The sequence below is a fragment of the Gambusia affinis genome, linkage group LG19 (genome assembly GCF_019740435.1).
Source record: "Gambusia affinis linkage group LG19, SWU_Gaff_1.0, whole genome shotgun sequence".
Classification (NCBI taxonomy): domain Eukaryota; kingdom Metazoa; phylum Chordata; class Actinopteri; order Cyprinodontiformes; family Poeciliidae; genus Gambusia; species Gambusia affinis.
In genome coordinates, this window is record NC_057886.1 from 1376373 (window position 1) to 1398893 (window position 22521).

The 22521-nt window shown below is 40.2% G+C and overlaps 1 protein-coding gene across 3 annotated transcripts; it reads right to left on the reverse strand.

The window, feature by feature from the left end:
* Positions 1-5968: 5968 nt before the first annotated feature.
* LOC122821282 (zinc finger protein 646-like) lies at positions 5969-19559 on the reverse strand. 3 transcript variants are annotated; one of them, XM_044099057.1, is made up of 7 exons: positions 19315-19559; positions 16521-16789; positions 15237-15483; positions 13283-13372; positions 10926-11114; positions 10721-10852; positions 5969-7403 (listed from the first exon to the last, which is right to left on the reverse strand). In XM_044099057.1, exons 1-7 carry the CDS (start codon positions 19447-19449, stop codon positions 7239-7241), a joined length of 1227 nt encoding a protein of 408 aa, XP_043954992.1. In that variant the 5' UTR covers positions 19450-19559; the 3' UTR covers positions 5969-7238. The 3 variants fall into 3 exon arrangements, with proteins under 3 accessions (XP_043954992.1, XP_043954991.1, XP_043954993.1); XM_044099056.1 differs by having other exon boundaries at positions 10673-10852; XM_044099058.1 differs by lacking the exon at positions 13283-13372 and having other exon boundaries at positions 10673-10852.
* Positions 19560-22521: the final 2962 nt, after the last annotated feature.

Here is a 22521-nt window from a genome sequence, read left to right on the forward strand (position 1 = left end):
AATGCGAGCTGACCTCGTCTTTAAATGATTTATCTTCAACTTTGGAGATGAAAAGTTTGGTCTCTTTAGAATTGTACAAAAGTAAACAAAGGAAAATCGAAGCAGGCTACCCAGCTAGCAGGTGGCTCTTACTTCCTGCGCTGACATCATGGAAACAGGATGTGTTCTCTGAGTTTTCAGCCATCATAAAAATTCACATTTCACCAGGGATTCACTGCTGCACAGAAAAAGAAACGGTTAGGTGCAAACACGGATTCAACACCCGAAACAAACAAGAAAACTCACAGTATTGGAAAAAAAATAAAAACAAACAAGAAAAACAACAGAACACGTCCAAAGCAACCAGAGCTGACAAAATGGAAAAACACAAACCAGCTTTGTCCACAAATAATGTCACATTTTTTTACTAAAGCACTGTTTTAGTTTGGCTTTGTTCTGTTTAATTAGTGAAGCACGTTACATGAAAATGAATTTACAACTTGTTGCAAATGTTAAATTAAATGAATGATGTAAAGATTGTACCTGAATATTATCTGATTTGTAGATTCTTTTTCTCTAATTATGTGTTGCTGTTGAATTTTGTTTTTAATTCTACAACACCTGATGAATGAGGAAGTTTGTTGTAGCTGAATGTGGCACATTTGATGATTAATTTCCCAACTTAGATTTCAAATAATCTGTCATACCCCACCAGGTTTAATAGAAAAATATTGTAACTTCCGAAATAAAAGATTGCTTTTCTTTTTAAATAGATTAGAAACACTGTAAGACACGCATCCCTTGATTTATGTGTTTAAAAGTCCATTTAGAACGTTTTCCAAATGAATATTTCTTTTTCTTACATAGCAATTTTGTGGTTTAATTTCTTCCCATTTTTTGATGATGTTTTTGCTTGAAGCTGTTTTGGTTCAGGTTTAAGTCGCCATCCAGGGCCCAACGTGTTGCCAAGGTACATTTCTGGCTAAACAAAGGTTCATTTGTTTGCTTATTCGTTTATTTACTTATTTCTTAGTTGTTTCTTAAAGTGTGTTCCCTGAGTAATAAACTACAAAACTAAAATAGAAAAGTAGGTGAGTAAAGATGGGAATAAAGTAGCATGAACTGGTTCTAGTACAAGTGCAGCAGAATAATAAGGATCTTTAAATAAAAAGAGTGTGCTGCAGCTGTATAAACATGACACAATACGTGTAGAAGCAACATTTCAAAATAAATATTCAAACTAAATATAAAAGAGAGAATATGGGATGTTGTAAAAACCGCTCTCATAATTTTAATTAAAATCTAAATCAGGGTTATTTAGGATCTGGCTGCCCTCGTGGAGGTCGGTCACAAATTATACTGAAAACATGGCTGTTAGCACCGACATTAAGGACACTATCATGGGTTTATCATTATTAAAACAACAACAACAACAACAACAACAAAAACTGAAGTTAACTGTTTGTGAGCCGGACTCACCGAACTTTTGGAGTTGTAAGCCCAGAAGCCCTCCTGCGGCGGACAGCAGACCGGAGGAGCTCAGCTCTGTGTTGCCTCACAAAATGGAGCTAGACGCACCGGCCAGCGAGGGGGAGGGGGCCGAACATTTTAGGAAACAAAGCACAAAAACATAAAGAATGCCATCAAAAGAACAAAAAGATTGTTTGATTTCAAGAAAACGCGTTGGCGTCAAGAACACTTTCAAAAGCGGTAAACATATTTTTGTGAAGCTGCCCGTAGAAAAATTAACGTTTTCATCGTTCTGTGTTGATAATTGAAAAATATTCAACTTACCTTATGAACTAGATAGTTTGAAAGGCCGAAGAGGAGAGTGGGGGCGATATCTAGTTAGAGTAATTGTTGCGTAGAAACAAAAAGGGGAGGCGGAACTAAGAAACCTAAAATTGCTTCATCAGGTCAACTACTTCGTTAAGAACCAGCTCGCTGATACAAAACAAAAACCCTTCCAACGTCGTCTCTATATGTCTGTCGGTATTTAGCCATGTAGCTTACCCCTACATGTGGACGTCTCCAAAAGTCTTGTTGAAGCCATTTAAAACATCAAGATGCTGAGATTCCTTCTGTCTGGGTCATTACCGCCACCTACAGGAGAACATGTACCATAACACCGGGGCCTGTGCTCAGGCCGAGGCCTCCAACCTGAGTAGCCCGCTGAGGCCTTAAACATCTCCGGGGGAAACTCGTCTAATAAGACATTAACCATTCTACTAATCAGATGAACACCGTCCTGTATGTTACTGGCTTAATTACCCCTATCTCCTCTTTCAAATATAAATAGTAGAGCTCAATGGATAAAAAAAAAATAACTTTAATAAGTTATAAACCTCAAATTTAGCATAATCTTGGAATTATCACAAAACGTAACAGTGCAATAATAAAACATTTGTCTCCATATATCTTACAAATTTTATAGAGCGCAAATAAAGTGAATTCATAACTAATTAAAACATTTCCGTCAATTAAACTCAGAAAGTCACTGAATGTCGATCTTTTGTTCCATCTGACTGATTATCAGCCGTCAGAAACAACTGATAAACATGTTCACTGCGGATATGTTAACGAAAAATGACCCCGTTTGAAGCCTAAACTAGATGCACAGCGGCCCTGAGACGGGCCCGTGAAGTGATAAAAAAATAGACGCAACGAAGCCGCGTATCGAAATGGGAAACATTTTTTTATCAATATCCAGCGAACGAACGGGGCCAACGCTCCACCCACCGACTACTAGATTTTAATTCGCTGGGATCCGCGACAGAGGATCGCGCGACCAAAACCTTAACAACGCATAATCTGCGAGACAAAGGCGCGTGTTGCGCTGAAGGACTCTGCTTCCGATGCGCGCTCCCGACACGTGCACGCGGCGTTTCGGAACTTTCTTGGAAAAAGTGAGACTAAATTAACAAAATAAGTTGACTTTAGAGTCAGTGTCATTATGTCTTCGACATTCATTCATTCATTATTATTATTATTATTATTATTATTATTATTATTATTATTATTATTATTATTAGTAGTAGTAGTAGTAGTAGTAGTAGTAGTAGTAGTAGTAGTAGTAGTAGTAGTAGTAGTAGTAGTATTATCGTTGTTGTTGTTGTTAATGTTGCATAAAGAAATAAAAATATACTGACGGACTATCCTCCCTAAGTAATGGCGTTTAGAATACATCTCCATCATAAACGGAAGTGCATTTTGTTGCAGATGTCACCTTGTAACAGACCTGTGTAACTGACAGAAATATTTTTGAAGGTGTTTTCAGTAAACTGACTTTAGAGGTTATTCAGTTATACCGGATTTACAATTATTAAGTCATATAGGATTCAACTGTCTCCTGGCATCATTCACATCAACCTGTTGAGAGAGAACTGAAAGGCTTCATGCTTGTTGTTTACATCCAGAAGTAAATGGTTGGGTTGTATTGCGTCACAGCCTGCAGTGAGAGCCACATTCCAGAAAATTTGAACGAATAAAGTTCATGAACAAGTGGAGAAACACGTCCTCTTTGATGCTTACCGTAATGTGCCAAATGTAAGATACCTTCACATGAGAAGAAAGTTGAGAATTGACCCTTTAGTTCAGGCATGAGTAACAAATCACTCTTTTACAGCAATGGAAACATCAAATTCACTTTTAGACAAAGCTCCTCACTGCAAAGTTGGACAAATCCACCTGTAGTTATAGAGACCTTAGTTACTGTGAAACATGGTACAGTTATATATATCATCATTCTGAAAATGATCATTTCCACAGTTCCTGGCAGCAAGCCATGAAAAGAGAAACATACTTGCATCTCTAATGAACAGTAAATCTGAGCTTTCACAGAGATCTGAATTGTTCATCTTAATCTTGAGGACGGGTAGAACTGAGAACAAAGCAGAAAAAAATTGTCCTTACATATTTTTGATCAAAACTGAAAGTTGTTATGCAGTGACAGAAAAGTATGTGCCCCTGCTTCCTTTAGGCTGCAAAACCTTCTGAAGGAGGTTAGCCGTGTGCAGCAGAGCTGTTCTTATTGGAGGTTTACTGATCTGGAAAATAAGACTTTCAGCCTCATAAGGCAGAAGACACAAGTTGCCTGTTCAGGGAACTGAACTGTTTGGTGGGATGACAATGGATTCAGCTGAGATTCAGAAAACATGGGCTGAAAACATACTGGAAAAACTGCAAAGAATCAAAGTCACCAGAGCCTGAATTATTATTGTTGTTGTTATATTAAAATGAAAAAAAAATCTAAAAGTTTGTTTCTGTATGTTTAGTTCAGATGAGTACCATGCAGGATATGTGTTTCAAAGGACTGAGTCAGAAAGTGATTGATGGATGCTAAACCAGGTTCAAAGGTCGACATTTTGCTCTACTCCTAAATGCACAAGGAAAACTGGATTTCCTCATTATTTATTAAAAGTTATCAAACTATAGTGAAAGGTTTTGGTATTGCACAAATGTATTTGGAGTGTTTATGACTTTTGTAACAATTCACTTGAAGACAACGAAGCAGTTTGGTATATGATTTATTAGTCATTTCATTTTATTTCATAAAGGCATTAAAACAGGTATTCTGATGAGACGTGTCGAATTAAAAGTACCTTTAGAAAAAAAGACATTTATGCAGGGATAAAAATACTTTCAGTAATCTTACATCTGTGTATTACAAGTTGTTGTTCTGATGTGAGAGATGTCTGGATTTTATTAGCTGTAAGCAAGAAATAATAATTAACAGATGTAAAGAATTGGATAACAATCTGTGGAATTATTCGATGATGTTCCACTCAGTGAACTGAGTTTCTGAAATAAACTTTCAATAAAACTCTGGTGGATTATGACTGTGTGTAAAAGTTAGATAGTGTTAGAAATCTTCAGTTGACTCCAACTTTAGAATGATCAGAAAATATTTCTCTATTATGTGGTGACCTTACCAAACCAAACGGCCTTTGGAAGTATTGTACCCAGAATTCTTCTGGTGCTCAGAAAGCTCAGCACTGGTTTCATGATCTGATCTCGACTCCATGGAGGTTCTGTGACTGTGTTTGATACCCTGTAGTCCAATAAGCGCTTTACAAATTTGGTATTATGACTGTACAGTAGAGCAACACATTTCAGATAAATTACATATGTCTTTGTTACGAACATCTTCAGATTAGGAACAAATAAAAATGAGATGGCAAAAACACATGTTGGCTGCCCAGGGTGAGTAATCCGCTTGTTCTAGAACTTCGCTGTCTTTCAGAAATCACTCACCGTAGTGTCTTTATCCTTGGATTTGAGCTGGAATTCTGCATTTTGCCAGTTAAACATCAGCAGCTGAACTTTGATCGTCTGCATTCATCTATGGTTATCAGCAGCATCAGAACCACAGACCTAAAAATACTCAACATCCTGATAAAGGCTGGTTCTGTTCTGACAAAACTCTGGGATGATGATGATGGTGCAGAAAAGGATTTTCCAGAAAGTCAAGAATATTATGGACAACCCTGAACATCCTCTTCATGAGACTGTCTAAGAAAAATAAGAGTGTCTTCAGTCAGAGCCTTCTCTGAATTCGCTGCAATTCTGGCCACAGCAATCAGCTACTATGAACTCCTTGAAGCAACTTGAATTAATGTGGTTTACAGCATTTCATGTCCATTTGGGATCATTAAAGTACTTTTGAATTGAATTTAGACTGTAGTTCATTTTATGTTTCTGTCATTGTTACTTATTTCTGCGTACACCTCACTTGGCCCATGAACTCATTAAAATCAACACTGCAACAGAAAAAAAACATCTAAATTTATCCTTTTGCAAAGCAAATCTGACTCTGGAATTCAACCAGGCCCACTGAACTCTGGTCATATAATATCAGAATGATGGAAGAAAAACTGACAAATCTTTTATAATCATATCTAATGCCCCCTTCATTCCTGCCAAAACAACAGTAACCATAGACACAATGAGAACTGAGCGGCAGGAGAAGGCTTCAATCATTGGCTCTTGATGATAATAATAAAACATTTTTATTTGTATAGCACTTTTCTAAATACTCAAAGACACTTTACAAGGAGAGAGAAAGCAACAATGAAAACATGTCAGGAATAAAAACAGAAACAACTTTAAAAAGAGGAAAGACAATGACAGTAGAATTGTGGGTATTTCAACAACCGTCAAGTTAGCAAGATAAACTAACTACATGCTGGATCCATGAATGAATCGTTATTCAAATTCAACAGTTTACAAAATACTCTAAAGTTAACGTAAGTCAATCGTGATTGGCTGCTTACTGAGACCTAGTTATTATTCCATCCTGGGAATAGTGAGACGCACGCATGATTTTATTAAAACAAAATTATTCTTACTTTATTTTTTTTTATAAATACAAAGACTAACTTTAAAGTTGAAAAGTGGGTTTTGGCTGTGTTGCTGAGCTCAGTCTTGGTCGGTTCTGAATCAGGAGCCGACCTCCGTCTCTCACTGCAGAGGCTGCAGGCCGACGGTGCTGGACCCTGTAACAGTCAGGTCGGGACACAGAGGTCATTCCCAGTGCAGACGTCTTCAGCTGCTCCTTTGTGCTTGGACGTGACAGGCGAGTGCTGAGGGGCGACACCTCCTGATGCACAATATACACAACACTCTCTTCCCAGCAGGTCAAAGGTTAGACGGGGGGGGGAAACATTTCCCCCTTTTTTTTTTTTTTGAAGAAACTGCATTCAACAAAGATACAGATATTGGACCGGTGGGAAAAAAAAATGTTGTAACATTTAACAACAACTTGGTTCTTGTTCCAGATTTGCAATTGGCTCCAGATAAAAAAAAAAGAAAAAAAAAAAAAAAAAAAAAGACTTTTTATTTTCTTCAACATAAGGGCGAGGGTGTGGGAGCACTATTCATAACGGGAAGGATAGATATTTTCATAACTATGGGGGAGAGAAGGACGGGGGATAAATTCTTACCAACAGGGCGAGTCAGGGTGGAGACAGTTTAACTTCTATCCAGTACATGGCATAGATCATACATGAGGGTCAAGGCAACACATTGTTTTCAACCTAACTACTCAGAAATCAATCTCAACTAGTTCTCAACAGTGCCCTTCCCCATTCCCACACACAGCATTCCAAAAGGAGAGGTTCGGAAAGCGGCGGGCCGTTCGGGAGTCCTCCGTCCTCCATCCCGGATGTCGGACGCTGGATGTGAAAGGGGCAGGGTGGAAGAAGAGGCTGTGTTGTTGGGTGGCCGAGGTGACGACAGGAAGTGCTTGGCTGTCAGGAGTCTCACTGATTGTAGAGGGAGCGCTGCTCCCAGGGCATGGCCTGGATGGTCCGTGGCACGGGGGGAGGCTTGAGCGAGGGAGCGCCGTTCGGATGGAGAGAGTGGCCTATGGGGTTGATGGTGGGGAGGGGCCGCTGGGGGGCCAGGGAGAAAGTGTCCTGGTGCTTCTGCAGGGAAGGCAGGTTCAACAGGGAGGCGGAGGACAGCCAGAGAGAGGAGGGAGAGAAACCGAGGGAGAGAACATCAGTGTCAGCACAGAGGCTTTTAGAAAGATGAAGCACACTTAATGTTTCGGTGAAGCATTCATGCACAAGGCGGGGCGCTTAGAAAATCTGACGCACAACCCAGGAAAATATGAACATTAAAAACAGAGAAACAATAAACTGGGTAAAATGAAAACAGAAGACCAGGGCTGAAAGTGGCCATTATTTTACTAATCGATTATTCTGACAATCGGATAAAATCATATTAATATTGAGCAGATTTTTAATTTCTTTTATACAGTATTAGAAATACACTGAAATATAAACAAACAATTCTTTTTGCATTAATCAGAATACTGTCTAAACTGTAATTCCTTTAGTGAATAATTGATCATTTGCGGCAAAGTATCAGTATGAGGAGAACTCAGCTCCTCCTGCTGAACTGATCTGGTGATTCATTTTGGACAAACTGATTATTAGTGTGATAGGAAGAGATGTTTAGCAGGAGATTTTTTTTTGTTTGAATCACTTGAGGAGTTCTGAGTAAAACCGATTTACAAACATTTTTTTTAATCTTAAATGTAGAATGTATGTATTCTTGTAGAGTTTTTGTTCAACTACTGCTCTGAATATGTTGTTTCAGTAATTGGCCTTTTTGCAGTCTGTAAACTCACATCAGTTCAGTGATTCACTACAAAACAGCACAACCAGTAAGAGGACTAGCATTCCAGTATGAGTGAAATGTTTCTGATTGCGATGTGCAACAAACATGGCCGCAACGGCAGCTGTGACGGGATGGAAAGCAGACTGAATTAGCAGCACAGCCCCAGGTTAGTAGAATCAGAGAGAGGATCCACACACACACACACGGTTTCTATCCCAACAGAAAGAATCCCTGTGTCAGCTGAATTTCACTCTGTGTTTTCTTTGCAGGCCCCTGTGTGTACTGGTGGGGAAACTACGAGCCCCAGAAGCAGAACCTCGGTCCAGACTCTGGTGAAGAGCTGACATGCTGTCTGACACTAAACGTTCCTTCACTGTGGTAGAAAAACCACAGATTAAATGTAGCAGCTACAACATCTGATTTCTTATGGGAAAGATGGCAGAGAGAGACATTTTTATAGTTGCTAACGGCAATCAAATGTGTGAAAGCAGTTACAGATACAGTTTCTCTCGCCAACATTTTTAGCATTTAAATAAAACATTTGCTAAAGTCAGAGTGAACGCAAAATGTTTATTTGTATTCAGCCCTCGAGTCAACGCTTTAGTCACCTTTCTATCTATCTATCTATCTATCTATCTATCTATCTATCTATCTATCTATCTATCTATCTATCTATCTATCTATCTATCTATCTATCTATCTATCTATCTATCTAGTAAATTTCACACAGCTACACTGATATCACTGGATCACAACAAAAATGTTAGTTTCACTGAAAACTGTCTCAGTGTAAACAGGGTCTAAAACTGTCACAGATGGACAGACGTTGTGTCTCCATGTCCAGATGAAGGACTGATGCTCAATTCTCAGATGTTCTAGAATATGAGCCTGGTTTAAACGTCTCCTGGGTTCCTTGGTCCTCATCAGGCTGGTTGTTCTCTAAAGAACCTCTGAGGACAGAAAAATGACCACATGTTCCTGATCCTTCCTGCACAGTCATCAGCAGCTACAACTCTGTGAAGAACCTCAGATAATATGAGCTTCAGTTCATTTCCTTTGCAATCAATAAAGTATTTGAGACTTATGAAGGAAGTTAGTTGTACTGCATTTCATTTTAGGCTTACGGAGTAAATGAGGCTGAATACAAAAGGAATGCCAAACTTTTACACTTAATATTTGTTAAAGAACTGAGAACCATGTAGAACTGTCCCTCCACTTCACTGGGATACACTGGTGTGTGTTGGTCTGTCACACAAAGTCAGAGTTAAAGGTTTGTGGTAGTAAAGTAATTTAAGGGGTATGGCTTCTGTTTGCAGTTAGGATTTTTTTTTTTACAGCACCTCAAATTTTATTTTTTTTCTTCTCCCCTCCAGGGGGTCTTTTTGTGGGCTCTAGTGTCCCTTATCTGAAAGTAGGCAGACAGGAAAGGGGGAAGGAGAGGAGGGAAGACATGCAGTAGATATTGACGGGTCCAGGAATCGAACCCGCGACGAGGACTCGAGGCCTCCAAATGTGGGTCGCGCTATCCCCTACGCCACCACAGCATGTCCCAGCACCTCAAATTTTAAACTAGCTTCGAGTCTGATGTGTGCAGCAGGCAGCCGGTTCACACTGTCAGATTGTCCAGAGCAACAATCACAGACCAAACACTGTTTGTAGTAAAAGAAACCGGTTGCTATAGAAATGAATTTAAACTGTGGTATGTAGCTTAAAAACATATATATATATATATATATTCCCATATTTGTTCAAACTGTCACCATGTTGTGACCGTATGCTATGAGACACAATCAGTGAAAAGTGTCAGTGTTGCTACTGCCGTCTGCGGTTTAAAACATCCAATCAGAGCCAGATTGACAGCCAACCCCTGCTATGGGACTGGCTGTTAATCACTTCATCTATGTGCTGCTCAACGTGCCAATGCTGGAGAAACCACTTACAATTACAGGAAGGGTGATTGACAGTGCTAAGACCCGCCTCCTGGCTCTGATTGGCTGTTTCTATTTATCGCCAGGCGAAGGCAGAGGAGCTTGATTTTTTTTCCACAGATTATCCATCTCATAGTAGACCATCAACAGCTTCAACAAATATGTAGAAAAGTATTTTCTATAAAAGTTACATGCTACAGCTTTAAGAAGGCAAAGCATTTATGATTATAGTTATTGAAATATACAGATCATCCCCCAAGCCAATCGAATCATTTCAAACCTTTTGCGGCTTGCTTTGGCTAACAACGCCTTTAGACAAGTTGAGTTCGGTTGAGCAGAAGTGCAATGGAAACTTGATAAGAATTCAAGGGAAATATTATGTAGAATTGGACTAAATTTAAAAAGACAGAGCAATGATATGATGAGCAGGTGTCTCTATGGTTACCAGCAATCAGCAGATGAGAGTTTTTGACAGAGTAAAGCTTGTAAATTCATGGTAAATATCAACAGAAAGAGAACCCCCCCTCCCCCCCCACCACCACCACCCTAACGCTAATGTTAGTAGGCAGACTGGGAGAAGGCAGGGGCCAGAAGGGGCCAGCGGGGGCCAGCAGGGGGCAGGTGTGTGGGGACTCTCCTACCATGGGGTTGGCGCTCAGTCTAGTGTATCCCGAGTTCATCTCCTTTACCTCAGGCACCAGGGGCTGGAGCAGGGAGTAGGAGGAGGAGGGGGCGGCGCTGGGGGGGGGGACGTGCTTGTTGCTGGAGGAGCTCCTCATGCTCTGCTGGCTGCTCTGAGAGGACACGGAGCTGGGCCGGCCCTGCTGGGACACACAGCAACATCTCAGCGGGGGTCCTGCTCAGGAACATGCAGACGGTCTGGCCGTCCCCTACCTGGTGAGGATCCGCCACCGGCTGGCTGGCCCCCGGCCCGCCCTGGGACATGGCTGCCACACAGTGGGAAGGGAGCGCCTCCTGCTGGCTGTGTGCTCCGTGCGGCGGCTGCATCATGGAGTTAGTGCTGTTGTTCTGATGCTGCTGGCGGCGCGGAGTGGCAGAGAAATTGGAGCGGCGATTGCCAGTCTGGATTGAAGACCAGCAAAGAAACAGAAGAGAGCAGAAGTTTTATAAACCTCCGTCGCTCCCAGTCAGCACAGAGTTCATGCAGGCAGGTCACAGTGAGAGTTCAGGGGAAGTGAATGATGAAGGTGATTGTTCTGTCACTCAGATTCTTTTACTCTCCCGTTTCTTTCCCTCCTGCGTATCAGACTGGTCTCCTGGCAGGGCCCTGATTATCTTAACCCACTGATATGAGATGGTGTTGTCAAAATGCACACACACACAAACAGAGCCACACACACAGACACTTACTAACTCTGCAGTTCAACCTCAGGCTTTAACAAAAACCGCAATGGAGTTGAGAGTTGGGAAGCTTTGGATTCAGGTTCTGCTAGTGATGCAGTCATTGGTGACCTTTGACCCTCCCAGCCCAGAGCTGGACACCCCTGAGCTAAGGTCACCTTCATTTCTATTTTTTGTAACCATAGCAACTGCCTAGAACGGTCATTCCTGCCACACTGATGAGGTTGGGATGGAGGCTGACATCATGAAGCTCACTCCTCCAGTATATGCCTGATCTATTGATTATTTTACTAATCGATTATTCTGATGATTAATCCGATAACAATTGGTGCTTTCTGCACATTTTCTATTTAATCACTTAAGATCATTTTATATAATACTAGAAACAAATCAAAAGAAAAGGAATAAAATCAGAACATAAACATTTTATTGCCTAAAATTTAATCACATTCCTTTAGTGAACGACTGATCATCTGTAGCAAAGGAAGAATCTGCAGCTAAAAATCCTTCTGACATCAACATGAGAAAAGTTCGGTGCTTTCTGCTGGACTGACCTGAGACTGATTTATTGGATTAACTGATTAATAATTGGATATCAAGAGATGCTTAATAGGAGATTTGTTCAAGCAGAGTGTGAACCAGGTGAAGTTAAAACAGACCCTTGAGTTTTACGTAGAATAAATTTGCAAAGATTTTTAATGTAAAATGCAAAATGTACATATTTTTTGCACAGTTCTGGCTTCATTACTGCTCTGTGTTGTTTTTCCAGCAAAGGGCGTTTTTGTGAGCCTGTATCTTCCAGTTAATGATTAATCGACATAGTAATCAATTAATCAATCAAAATTTTATTATGTTTTAATTCATTACTTGTTTGATGTGGAGCTTCCAGCCGTCCTGCTCATGATGCTGGACGGACAGATTCTCATCGCATTTCCAGCAGTTTAAGTTTCAGCATTATTTCTGTTGTTTTACAAAAGTCTAAACTTTGTTTTAAGTAAAAGTATACAACATAAAAAAAATATCTTCAGCTGTATAATAATTCGGACAGTTAGGGATGATTAACTAGTGACTATCTCTTTATGTGGATTAATTTTCACTAAATAAATGTTATCAGATTAAAGTTGTTTATTATTTGGACTGAGATTATACTAATGCAAAACACAATGTTTTTATTTACAAACATCTTGACCTGAAAATGCACAGAATGGTTTATACAGCCCTGGTTATTGCACCAAATATTGATTTCTGAACTCTTCCTGAGTTCAAACATCAATGTTGTTGTTTCTAAACTGTTTTCTTTGTATTATTTGAAATCTGAAAGCTCTGCATCTTCTGACGTTATTTTTGATCATTTCTCATTGTCTGCAAATAAATTCTACGTTTTTGCTTGGAATTTCAGAGACATGTTGTCAGTAGTTCATAGAATAAAAGAACAATGTTCATTTTACTCAAACATATAATTATAAAGAGTGAAACCAGAGAACTGATCATTTTGCAGAGGTCTCTTCGTTTTTGTACAGCACCAAATCATCAGCTGAGAAAGAAAAGTCTAAATGTTTATTGATCTTTTATTTAATATGCAGTTTTATTTTCACTTCCAAAGCAGCAGCTTAGATAAACATCATGTGTGAGATTTTTATGACATCACATCCTGTTGGTCCTGCCTGTTTGGGCCTCAGGCAGCTTTGTTCTAAGCTTAGCTTAGCATCCTTGGCTTAAGGTGAAAGAGGCGTGAAGCCAACAGAGCAGGAAAGACAGAGTCCCATCACACGGTGAATAAAATGTTTGTTGAACTCCAGTAAATGCCGGCCTTCCCTCACAGCTCCAAGTCAATCTGCTGACCTCTGACCTCTAACCTCTCACACATGCTCAGTCACGCTCACACCAACCTGGTTTTTGGCCGCGGCGCTGCAGCGGTGCTGGGCCAGGTCCAGCATGGTTCTGTAGCTCTTAAAGCAGGACGGGCAGTTGAACCGGTTCTTATGAACCAACCCCACACACACACAGACACACACACACACACATACAAACAAACAAAAACACACACACAGAAGTTTGGATTACTACACTTGTGCAGAAGATCTGCTGAGCTGTTGTCCAGTCTGTCAGTGAGTTCTAAAGCTGTCCCTGAACTGAGCCTGCTCTAACTCAGTCAGTGGGCCGGCAGCAGGAGGCTGCTGGAACTACAGCTGGGAGGCACAGAGTCCAGGAGAAACACACCATGTTAGGTCCATACACACATGTAAAAAGAGAATCCTACTGCTACATGTTTCTGGCACTCAGATACATCAACATCCATACAGGCAGGTTTTCCTACTGCTGCTTTTCTCATCCAAAATGAGGATCTAAGCATTTTCATTGGACTCATCATCATATTTCAGTAATTCAAATAAAAACACTCGTATCACATGGATCCATTACAGGGAGCGTGATCGATTTCATCCTCTCCCAAGAATTGTCCACAATTTTCTTCCTTTCACTAAACTTTCCATTAATGTTACTGGAACCTTTTACCTTTAGTGGCTGCTCTTCTGGTGGACGGTTACTGTCTGCTGGACGACTAACAGGTCAGCAGTCTTCCCATAATTAAATAAGCCATGAAATGAGCATGGCCAAATGAATTGGACTGAAATTCAATACAGTGTTTTTGTAGCCATAGCAACCACTTAAAGATCTTCTACCTCCCTCACCGTGCTGCACCCACAACGTTCGAATCAAACCAACATTATGTATTAAAAATCTCTTTTATTGCTCTGATGTAATCATCTCATTCTCTGACAAAATCAAATTTGAATCTCATTTTCTGTAAGCTAGAAACCTTCATATCAACAGAAAGTGTGAACCAGTATAGTTTTACATTTTATTTATATTTGGTGTACATTACTTTTCTCTTATTTGTGCTTGTAGAAAACATTTTGCTATATTTCTATGTTACTTTGATATTTCTTATCTCTTGGGCTGGCGTTCTTGCAGACAGCAAAGTACATTATTCATTCTACAACATTTTTACTGACCACAAATCACTGTGTGGAATCAATCGAAATAATATATGTTTCAGTGCCTGAGCCAGATCACCAAAATAAAGTCACTTAACTATTTTCTCACTGAGCTGCTCCTACAGTAGGCTGCTAGAGAGACTTTGACTCAAATCACCCTAGTTTACAAATCTTCCCTTCACAGTGAGAGAATCCCAGAGAGCATCACATGCTTAACCAGGCTACGACTTCAACTTCTACACTAATTTACTCTGGTCTGGAATTTGGAGAGAAAATCATATGTTCAGGTTTTGATTTGCAATTAGGTCATTTTTTCCCCCTCTGCAATTAAATAATTCAGTTCATTTCAGGAATCCTTTGGTTTTATATTTACATTCTCAACCAGGATCTTAAAATGACAGAAAATTCTACGCAGCCGAATCTTCAAGATCTTTATGCAGAGAAACAGTCTGGAGGCTTTTTCCAGACTTGTTGAGCTTAAAAAGCTGAAACATTATATTCTTGAAAAACATTTTGGATTTCCAATTAATTACTGGGTGAAAGTAGAAGTTTTTTTTAGAAAAGGCTAATGGTAATTCCCAACAAAATGAACTCCATGTGATTTCTAAAGTCCATGTTTATAAATCCTCCTCTACACACAATTTCTTAAAGAATGAATTAATCTTGTAAGAATTTTCAAAAGGTATTTCAGTGAATGAATAAATAAGGGAAACAGCTGACTAACAGCTGTTAGATCACAGCAGGTTTTCCTGCACTAGCATGTTTTCAACTGATTCTCTGCTAAGCCTGACGTCAGCACCGTTGCTCAACCCCCGGCCCGCCGCAGCGCAGCGGCCCAACGGCGTACCTGGTTGGAGGCAGCGGCGCTGCAGCGATGCTGGGCCAGCTCCAGCATGGTGCGGTAGCTCTTGCAGCAGGACGGACAGTCGAAGCGGTTGGGCCCGTCGTCGTGTATCCTCTGGTGGTTCCGCAGGTATCGCGCCAGCCGGAACGCCTTCCCACAGAGGTCGCACATGTAGCGTTTCTGACCGTGGATTCGCATGTGGTTGCGTAGCGACATGTAGTTGGTGTAGGGCTTGCTGCAGAAGTCGCACCTGAGGAGAAGCAGACAACATGTCAGAGCAAAACAAAACTCAGCATGTGGATAGAGGTGAACAGATCCACTTTCTTCACTTCCAATACCGATATCTGATGTTTAGTATCGGCCGATACCGATACCAATCTGATAGCAAACAACAGCTGAATTGGCTTAAAACGTTTATTTTTTCAAACACACATATAGGCTATGTTCACACTGCAGGCTTTATGCTCTATTCTGATTTTCTGTGAAATCCACATTTCTTTGCATGGTCATTCACATTTCTAAATATATGCAACTTTGAAGTAAACAGCAATCAACCTGAAAGTGTCCTGTAAGCACAGCAGAGGGCGCAGTAACCTTACAGGTAGCAAGCATGCTCAGTGTTTGTGGAAGTGAACGTGGATGCTAATGGTGGAGCGCATTGTGATTTTGAAACACATCAACAACTTCATCCTTATTATCATCCACCATAATCAGTTGTTGTTTTTCTGGGTTTCAGGATGCAGGATAGTGAGGTGTGTTGAGTGTCAGGTCGGATGAATGCGACCTGGCCGTACAGACACAGGTCACACTGGAAGAGATCAGAACTGTATCACATAAAAATCCGACCTGTGTGGTCCAGACTGTCAAGACAAGATCAGATTCAGGTCGCATAAGAGCAACAAAAAATGTAGCTCACTTCAGGTTGCAGTGTGAATGTAACCATAAATGTACTGAATTAGAAATGCATGATAACTCTGCACCAGTACAGCTCACCGAAACACACCAAACATGGAAAAACAACTTTCATTTGTTCAGCCGGTGCAATTAGAAGTAGAACAGCCAATGGAAATAAATAAGAAATAAACTGACAAAAACAAAGGGTTGACTACGTTGGTCAAACGTAGAATAAACTGCAACAAACTTTCTTTCAAATGTTTCAGAAAGTGCAATTAAGAATCCTAAATGCAATCTGACTTTATGGATCACTGTGTCACCGATAATCTAAATTATTTTTCAATATAGATCAATACAAATATTAATATCTAGATACTGAGAGAGAGTTCTCACTTGAAGTCTCCAGTCTTGTGGGTGAGTTTGTGGTTGAGAAGAGAGCTGGCGTGTTTGTAGGCGCAGTTACACAGGTCGCAGACGTACGGCCTCTCGTCTGACTCCATGTCGTCTGACGCCGTCGTACTAGGCGGCGGGGGCGGAGGCGCGGGTGCTCGGGACTCCATGGAGAGACTGGAGCTAGAAAGTGACGCTGAGGAGAGACTGGAGCTAGAAAGGGCCGCAGAGGACGGAGGCAGCTGGTCACACCAGCTGATGGTGGAACTTGGCTGTAGAAGAAAACAAAAAACAGAGGTGTTAGACTCAAAACAACATGGAGTCTAGTCAAAGTTTTCTTGACAGCACATTTGCAACAACCTCAGCTGACCCAACTGATTGACAAGTTACAACATCGTAGATAGAGAAATTATAAAACAAGAAATATATATATATATATACACACACACAACTGGCAGTAAAATACCAAGAAAACTAATATGTATAGAAACCAAAACATACTTCATTTTAGTTGCAGCAATTTCCCAAAAACTAAAATCAATTAAGCATTTTTCCCTTTTATTAAAGTGGTGTTGAAGGTCAGGGAAAACAGAAAAGGTGCAGGGTAACTGGGGCTCAAAGGGAGCAGCAGAGGTCTGGCAGTCTGAAAGATGTGGGTTCAAATCCAGCTTCCTCCTGCCGCACTGCCCTGAAGCCAGGCAGCCTCTGATCGGAGCGCTGCAGCAGGGTTCTGCTCTGTGACCACAAAACCTCCTGAGAAATTCAAACTGTTCACCAAATAACGAGAAACACATTCACTGAAAATGTTTTTCGCATCCTCAGTAGCAGACTTTAGCAGACATGCTAAAGGTGCAAGCTGCCATGACAACACAAACAATTCCTGACAGCCAATCAGGACAAAACCTGGAACGTTCACAAACCTGGACAGATAAAGATTCATTTGATACATTTCCCAGCGTCTGTCATTTTAAGCGGTAGTAAAGCAGCTCTCTCTCCACACAGTGTGGACCAATGGACAGATAAAGAAGTGAGTTTCTGACTGGAAGTTTAAATGTGCAGAACTGTGATGAATTTGTTTTAAGACATTGAAATCCTGCTCACATCATAGCAACTCCCACAGCTATCTCTCTATCACACACACACACACACACACACACAGAGTATGAATGAATGATTTAGTAATCTAACATTAATCAGAGTCTTTTCTTTACAGATGCTCCTGTTATCCATTTTGAATGGATCTTGTAGAACAAAAATGCATAAAACAACATAGTGCACCTCTGCATTAGTTAGGGAGGTTCAACTGAACTTACAGGGAGACATGCTGTAAAAAAGTAGTTGGCTGTTATCTGTACAGACGCCTCTGTCCAACACACAGATGGATTTTAGATTATCTGATGAAGGGTGCAGCTATCTAACCTCCTTATGTTGTATTAAATTACCTCAATGATAAGCAGGAAGGTAACATCGGTGTGCAGCTGAACGCAAGACAGAAAGCAATTAACAGACCTACCAAAGTGACAGCTTGTAACTTTGCCAACTTTAAAACTGATAAAATGTCATAATTCAGTTGTGGATGTGTGGCCCTACACACCGTCAGCACCGCACCGGTTGGGTGGAGCGCCAGATGTTTACTGTGTAACATATATTAATATGCTTTGTTATTGTTTTTTATTTCTAGAGTTACTCTGCATAGATGCACTGAACTGGTTCTGCTCTGCAGTCCGTTAGACAGCGCAGATCAAATCAGACTATCATTCTACAGCACAAATACATATCAAATTGTTATCCAATATAAATGTGATTTAAAGGTTCATAAATTGCAACTTCCAGAAGACAATTTCAGATGGATTTGTTTTGAGATATAATAAACATTTATCTGATGAGCAGAACTCCACTTCAATAAATGTGAAATATCCATTATAGGGACTCACTGGTGGATTACTAGTGAACTGTAGAGCAAGCTGCGGTAAATGCAGAAGCCATAACAACCATCATGTGCAGTGGTGGCTTAATTAGAAGAGGATCCCCAAATCAAATACTGCTCCTGCCTCAACAGAACCTTGGCCCGGCCCTGGGTCTCAGCGTGCCCCTGCTTTCTGTGGGCAGACTTCGGTCATGAATGAACCACAGTCTGGCATCACAAAGGGGGCTTTGAAGCATTCTCCGCGGGTCGTCTTCCGCTAACATTTCCTGTCGAGCAGCCTGGTCGTGTTTACTCTGCGCTAACAATATTCCAGAGCTCAGCGGTCAGCAGAAACCCCACAGTCTGACAACTGAGCTGTTAAAACGCACTTCAACACAGGACTTAATCAAGGGACCATACTGCCTTGCTGTACACAGTTAACGGTACATCTTTATACTATGGGAAGCCTGCATCCGAAATTAGCTTCAGCTATGCTAAGAGTCCCTGTGATGCGTTATGTCAATGCTATCGCCATTTTTCATCTTTCACAGCACAGCCACAGCGTCGCGCTTCGGGCTACTCATACATATCCATCACACAGATTGTAAAAGACTAGCGAAAACGGCTAGCCAGCTTGTTAGCTGAGAACAGCTAATGGTCAAACTAGGCCAGGCGGCGCTCAGCATGACCGTTGCTAGGTTAGCCGGATGCTCACAAGGCTCTAGCATTACATGCACAGTTGCACCAACGAATAGCCAAATGCAGTGCAGACTGCATTTCAGAAACCTAAGGAGATGTGATAGCAAATGCTTAGTTGGCGAACAGAGTGAGCTGTATGTTTGTGGCTGGGGTTCACTAGCTAATAGTGGTGGGAACAACTGGCTTTCTTACTCCAGAATCGTTCGGGTCCTTTTTCCAGAACAATTGAGAGCAGTGGCCGAAGGACTCTGTCGACGAAACGTAGTTCACTCCATTTCTGTCCTGAAAATCTCCATGTGTGCTGCCTGTGTTTGTCCTGGCGTACATCGTCGGTTTGGAAGATTTTTTTTTACTTTTCTTGCTGAAAAGAAACAGGGCCGCTTTGTTGGGCTCTTCTTCCGAAAAGCAAAATATTTCTTCTGTGAAATGAGCATTTTGGCGGCGGACACATCGAAATATTTAAAATTTTACTGCCATCTACAGGATTGGAGGATCACAACTCAGCCAGAAAAACCGAGGCCGATAATTGACTGGACATGTAATAATGTTAATCATGCTTCATTTTTTACACAAAATATTCTTGAATTATTAATCTAAATCTGTTCTTCTCCAAAGCTTTGTTAGTAGTCCAGTGTTTGTTTTAATATGAGATTTTGTGCAGCAAGTAAATGATGAATTTAATTTCTAACTATACTAAAATATAAATAATCTTGGATATTTTTTTAGTCTTTTTTTAAACAATCAATAATCTATAATTCTTCAACATCATGAAATCTCCTAAACTTTAATAGGTTTCTTCAAACTAAATTTCTTCCTTGTCTTACTTTTGAGGTAATTTGCCAGATGAAAGCAGTAGTCACAGAAAGGAGAACAATTGATTGGGAGTGTTATTCAGAAACATATAAAATGTCTTTTTAATTTAAACAAGCTAACATTTGGAATAGTATGTAAGTTGATTTTTAGAGATTTTAACTTCTGTGAACACTGATGCACATCAGTTCCCGTAGCCTACCAATTTAATGCATGGACTAGTTTCTCAGCATCACTCCTGGACAGGATCATTCTTACAACAGAATAACATACTGGAAACAATACTTCACAGTTTGGATATTGTGGTAAAGTATTCAAATGTTCTAGATCACAGGTGTCAAACTCCAGTCCTCGAGGGCCGTTTTTAGATGTGCCACAGGTACAAAACACTGGAATGAAATAGCTTAATTACCTTCTCCTTGTGTAGATCAGTTCTCCAGAGCCTGGCTAATGACCTGATTATTCTATTCAGGTGTGGTGCAGCAGAGGCACATCTAAAAGATGCAGGACTGTGGCCCTCAAGGACTGGAGTTTGACACCCCTGTTCTAGACGGTCTTTAAAGCACTGAAGAGGATTACTGGTCAGATATGAATCACGTAGACCCCTTAGGTCATCTGAGACAAGTGAGCAGAAACTACATTTAGTTTCTATCCCCCTCCGTTTGACAACAAGCTCTCTGAAAACCTGAGATGAGAAGAAACAGTTAGTCCTTTTAAGTCAGATAAGGAAGCATCAGTGTTTACTGCAATCATTCCATTGTTTGTATTTTTAGTGAAAAGCTGAAACCAGACATGTCTTTTTATTAATTTTGAAAATTTAGTGTCTTCAAAATCAAAAGTTTACATCCAGTATGATTACTATCTCTTTAAACAATGAGGAAAACCCCAGATCATGATGTCATCATGGCTTGGGGAACTTCTGATAGGTTAACTGACACATTTGAGTTAACTGCAGGTTCCCCTGTGGATGTATGTAAAGGCCAAATCTGGAGCCCACTGGTTCCTAGTGTGACAGCATGGGAAGGTAATGCAATCAACCAAGATATCAGGAAGATAATTACAGAGCTGCAGAGGTCTGGTTCATCCTAGGGAACAATTTACCGATGCTTGAAGGTGGTAAGTTTATGTTGTCAAACAACTATATGTTCAGTGTCCCAGAGGGGAACAGGTTCCGGTCCAAAATGTGAGGAGTTACATCAGAACAAAAGCCAAAGCTGTTGTTAAGATGCTGCAGAGTGATTATTCCCAGTGAAACCCATGTTGTCCTGTCGAGTTTTTATTTCAAAAGAAAAAAATAAGCGAGACTGCAGTTTGCAGATGCACACACAGACAAAAACTGTCACTTTTGGAGGCATGTCCTGTCCTGTCTCTGTGGTGCATTCAGAGTTTTTAATCTGTCTGACATCTTTTCCTTTGTTTTCCTGTAAAGCACTGAATTATCCTGTAATTATTCTGTGATTGGAGCCAAACAAATTGCACTAAACGTTTGTCTTTTTAAAAGCCTAACCTTTCAAGTCTCTCACCATCTAGATGCCCTATGAATAGAACAAGGGATAGTGTCTTCTAAATGTGGCACCTTTTCATGTTATGTCTCTGATTATATCCAGAATGTTAAAGAATTGTGTAGTTTTAACTGGAAATGGCTAAAGTCTAACTCTTGTATTGGTCAGGAAATGTAGACTGGAGCTTTGAACCTTAATAAGGACAAATCACAAGAGCTAACTTGCCAAACCAAAGCAAGTGGATTTTATTTACACAAGTAAGCAAAAACAAAATGGACACATGTGAATTGTGACAGATGATACCCAACAGGTTTAATATACCTATCAAATGTATAAGTATGCTGTACATCAATCTACATATTTTGTGTCAAAAAACAAAAAGCGGTTTGAGCAAATGGAGCGACTCACAGAAACAGTGGAACTGAATCTGTACGACATTTAGAATGAATAAATGAAAAGTATAATGGCAAAGTACAACATTAAATAAAGATCATAACAGAAACTATTCAATCTAAGGCCAAACAACTTCTGACATAACAGCCATTTTCTATGTTTTACAACTGAATACAAGAAGTGAAAAAGAAGAAATCACAAAGTTAGTGCAACACAAAAATACTTATATTTGTTAAAGGATGTAGAGCTTTTTTTCCTGCAGGTTAATAACTGCATTCCTCACTCACAACTGTGGACTCCTTTAACATGTTTACAGAGTTGTTCAAAGTGACAAAGTGAGCATAAGTTTGAAAGTGATCTGAGTACAATATCTTATTAACATTGGTTAAGGAGATAATATTTACAACATAAATCTAAGAAGTGGTTCACTGTGTGTTGGACCAGGTCAGAATGCTTGGGCTGGACAAAATGAGGGAATGGTGTTAAAATGTTGCTTACAAACATTCATTTATTGTTTCTTACAGGAACTGCAGCGTTCTTGTAAGAAATAACATCTGTAGTTGGTGAAAAACCCGGGTGTCTAAAATGTGCTGAATGTGCTTGATTTCCACTACAACATTTCTTTTCATTTCATTGTTTAAGTGGATCCACATTTATTTGCAAACAGTTTTTTTTTTTAACTCCTTGCCAGGCA

Excerpts from the sequence above, each read along its gene's own strand:
- LOC122821282 (XM_044099056.1), bottom strand. The coding sequence starts at position 19,449 with ATGTACGCCAGGACAAACACAGGCAGCACACATGGAGATTTTCAGGAC. Across the intron at positions 10,853-10,925 it reads CGGTGGCGGATCCTCACCAG|GGCCGGCCCAGCTCCGTGTC; the intron begins GTAGGGGACGGC and ends GTGTCCCAGCAG. Across the intron at positions 7,404-10,672 it reads GACTGAGCGCCAACCCCATG|AAGCACCAGGACACTTTCTC; the intron begins GTAGGAGAGTCC and ends CCTTCCCTGCAG.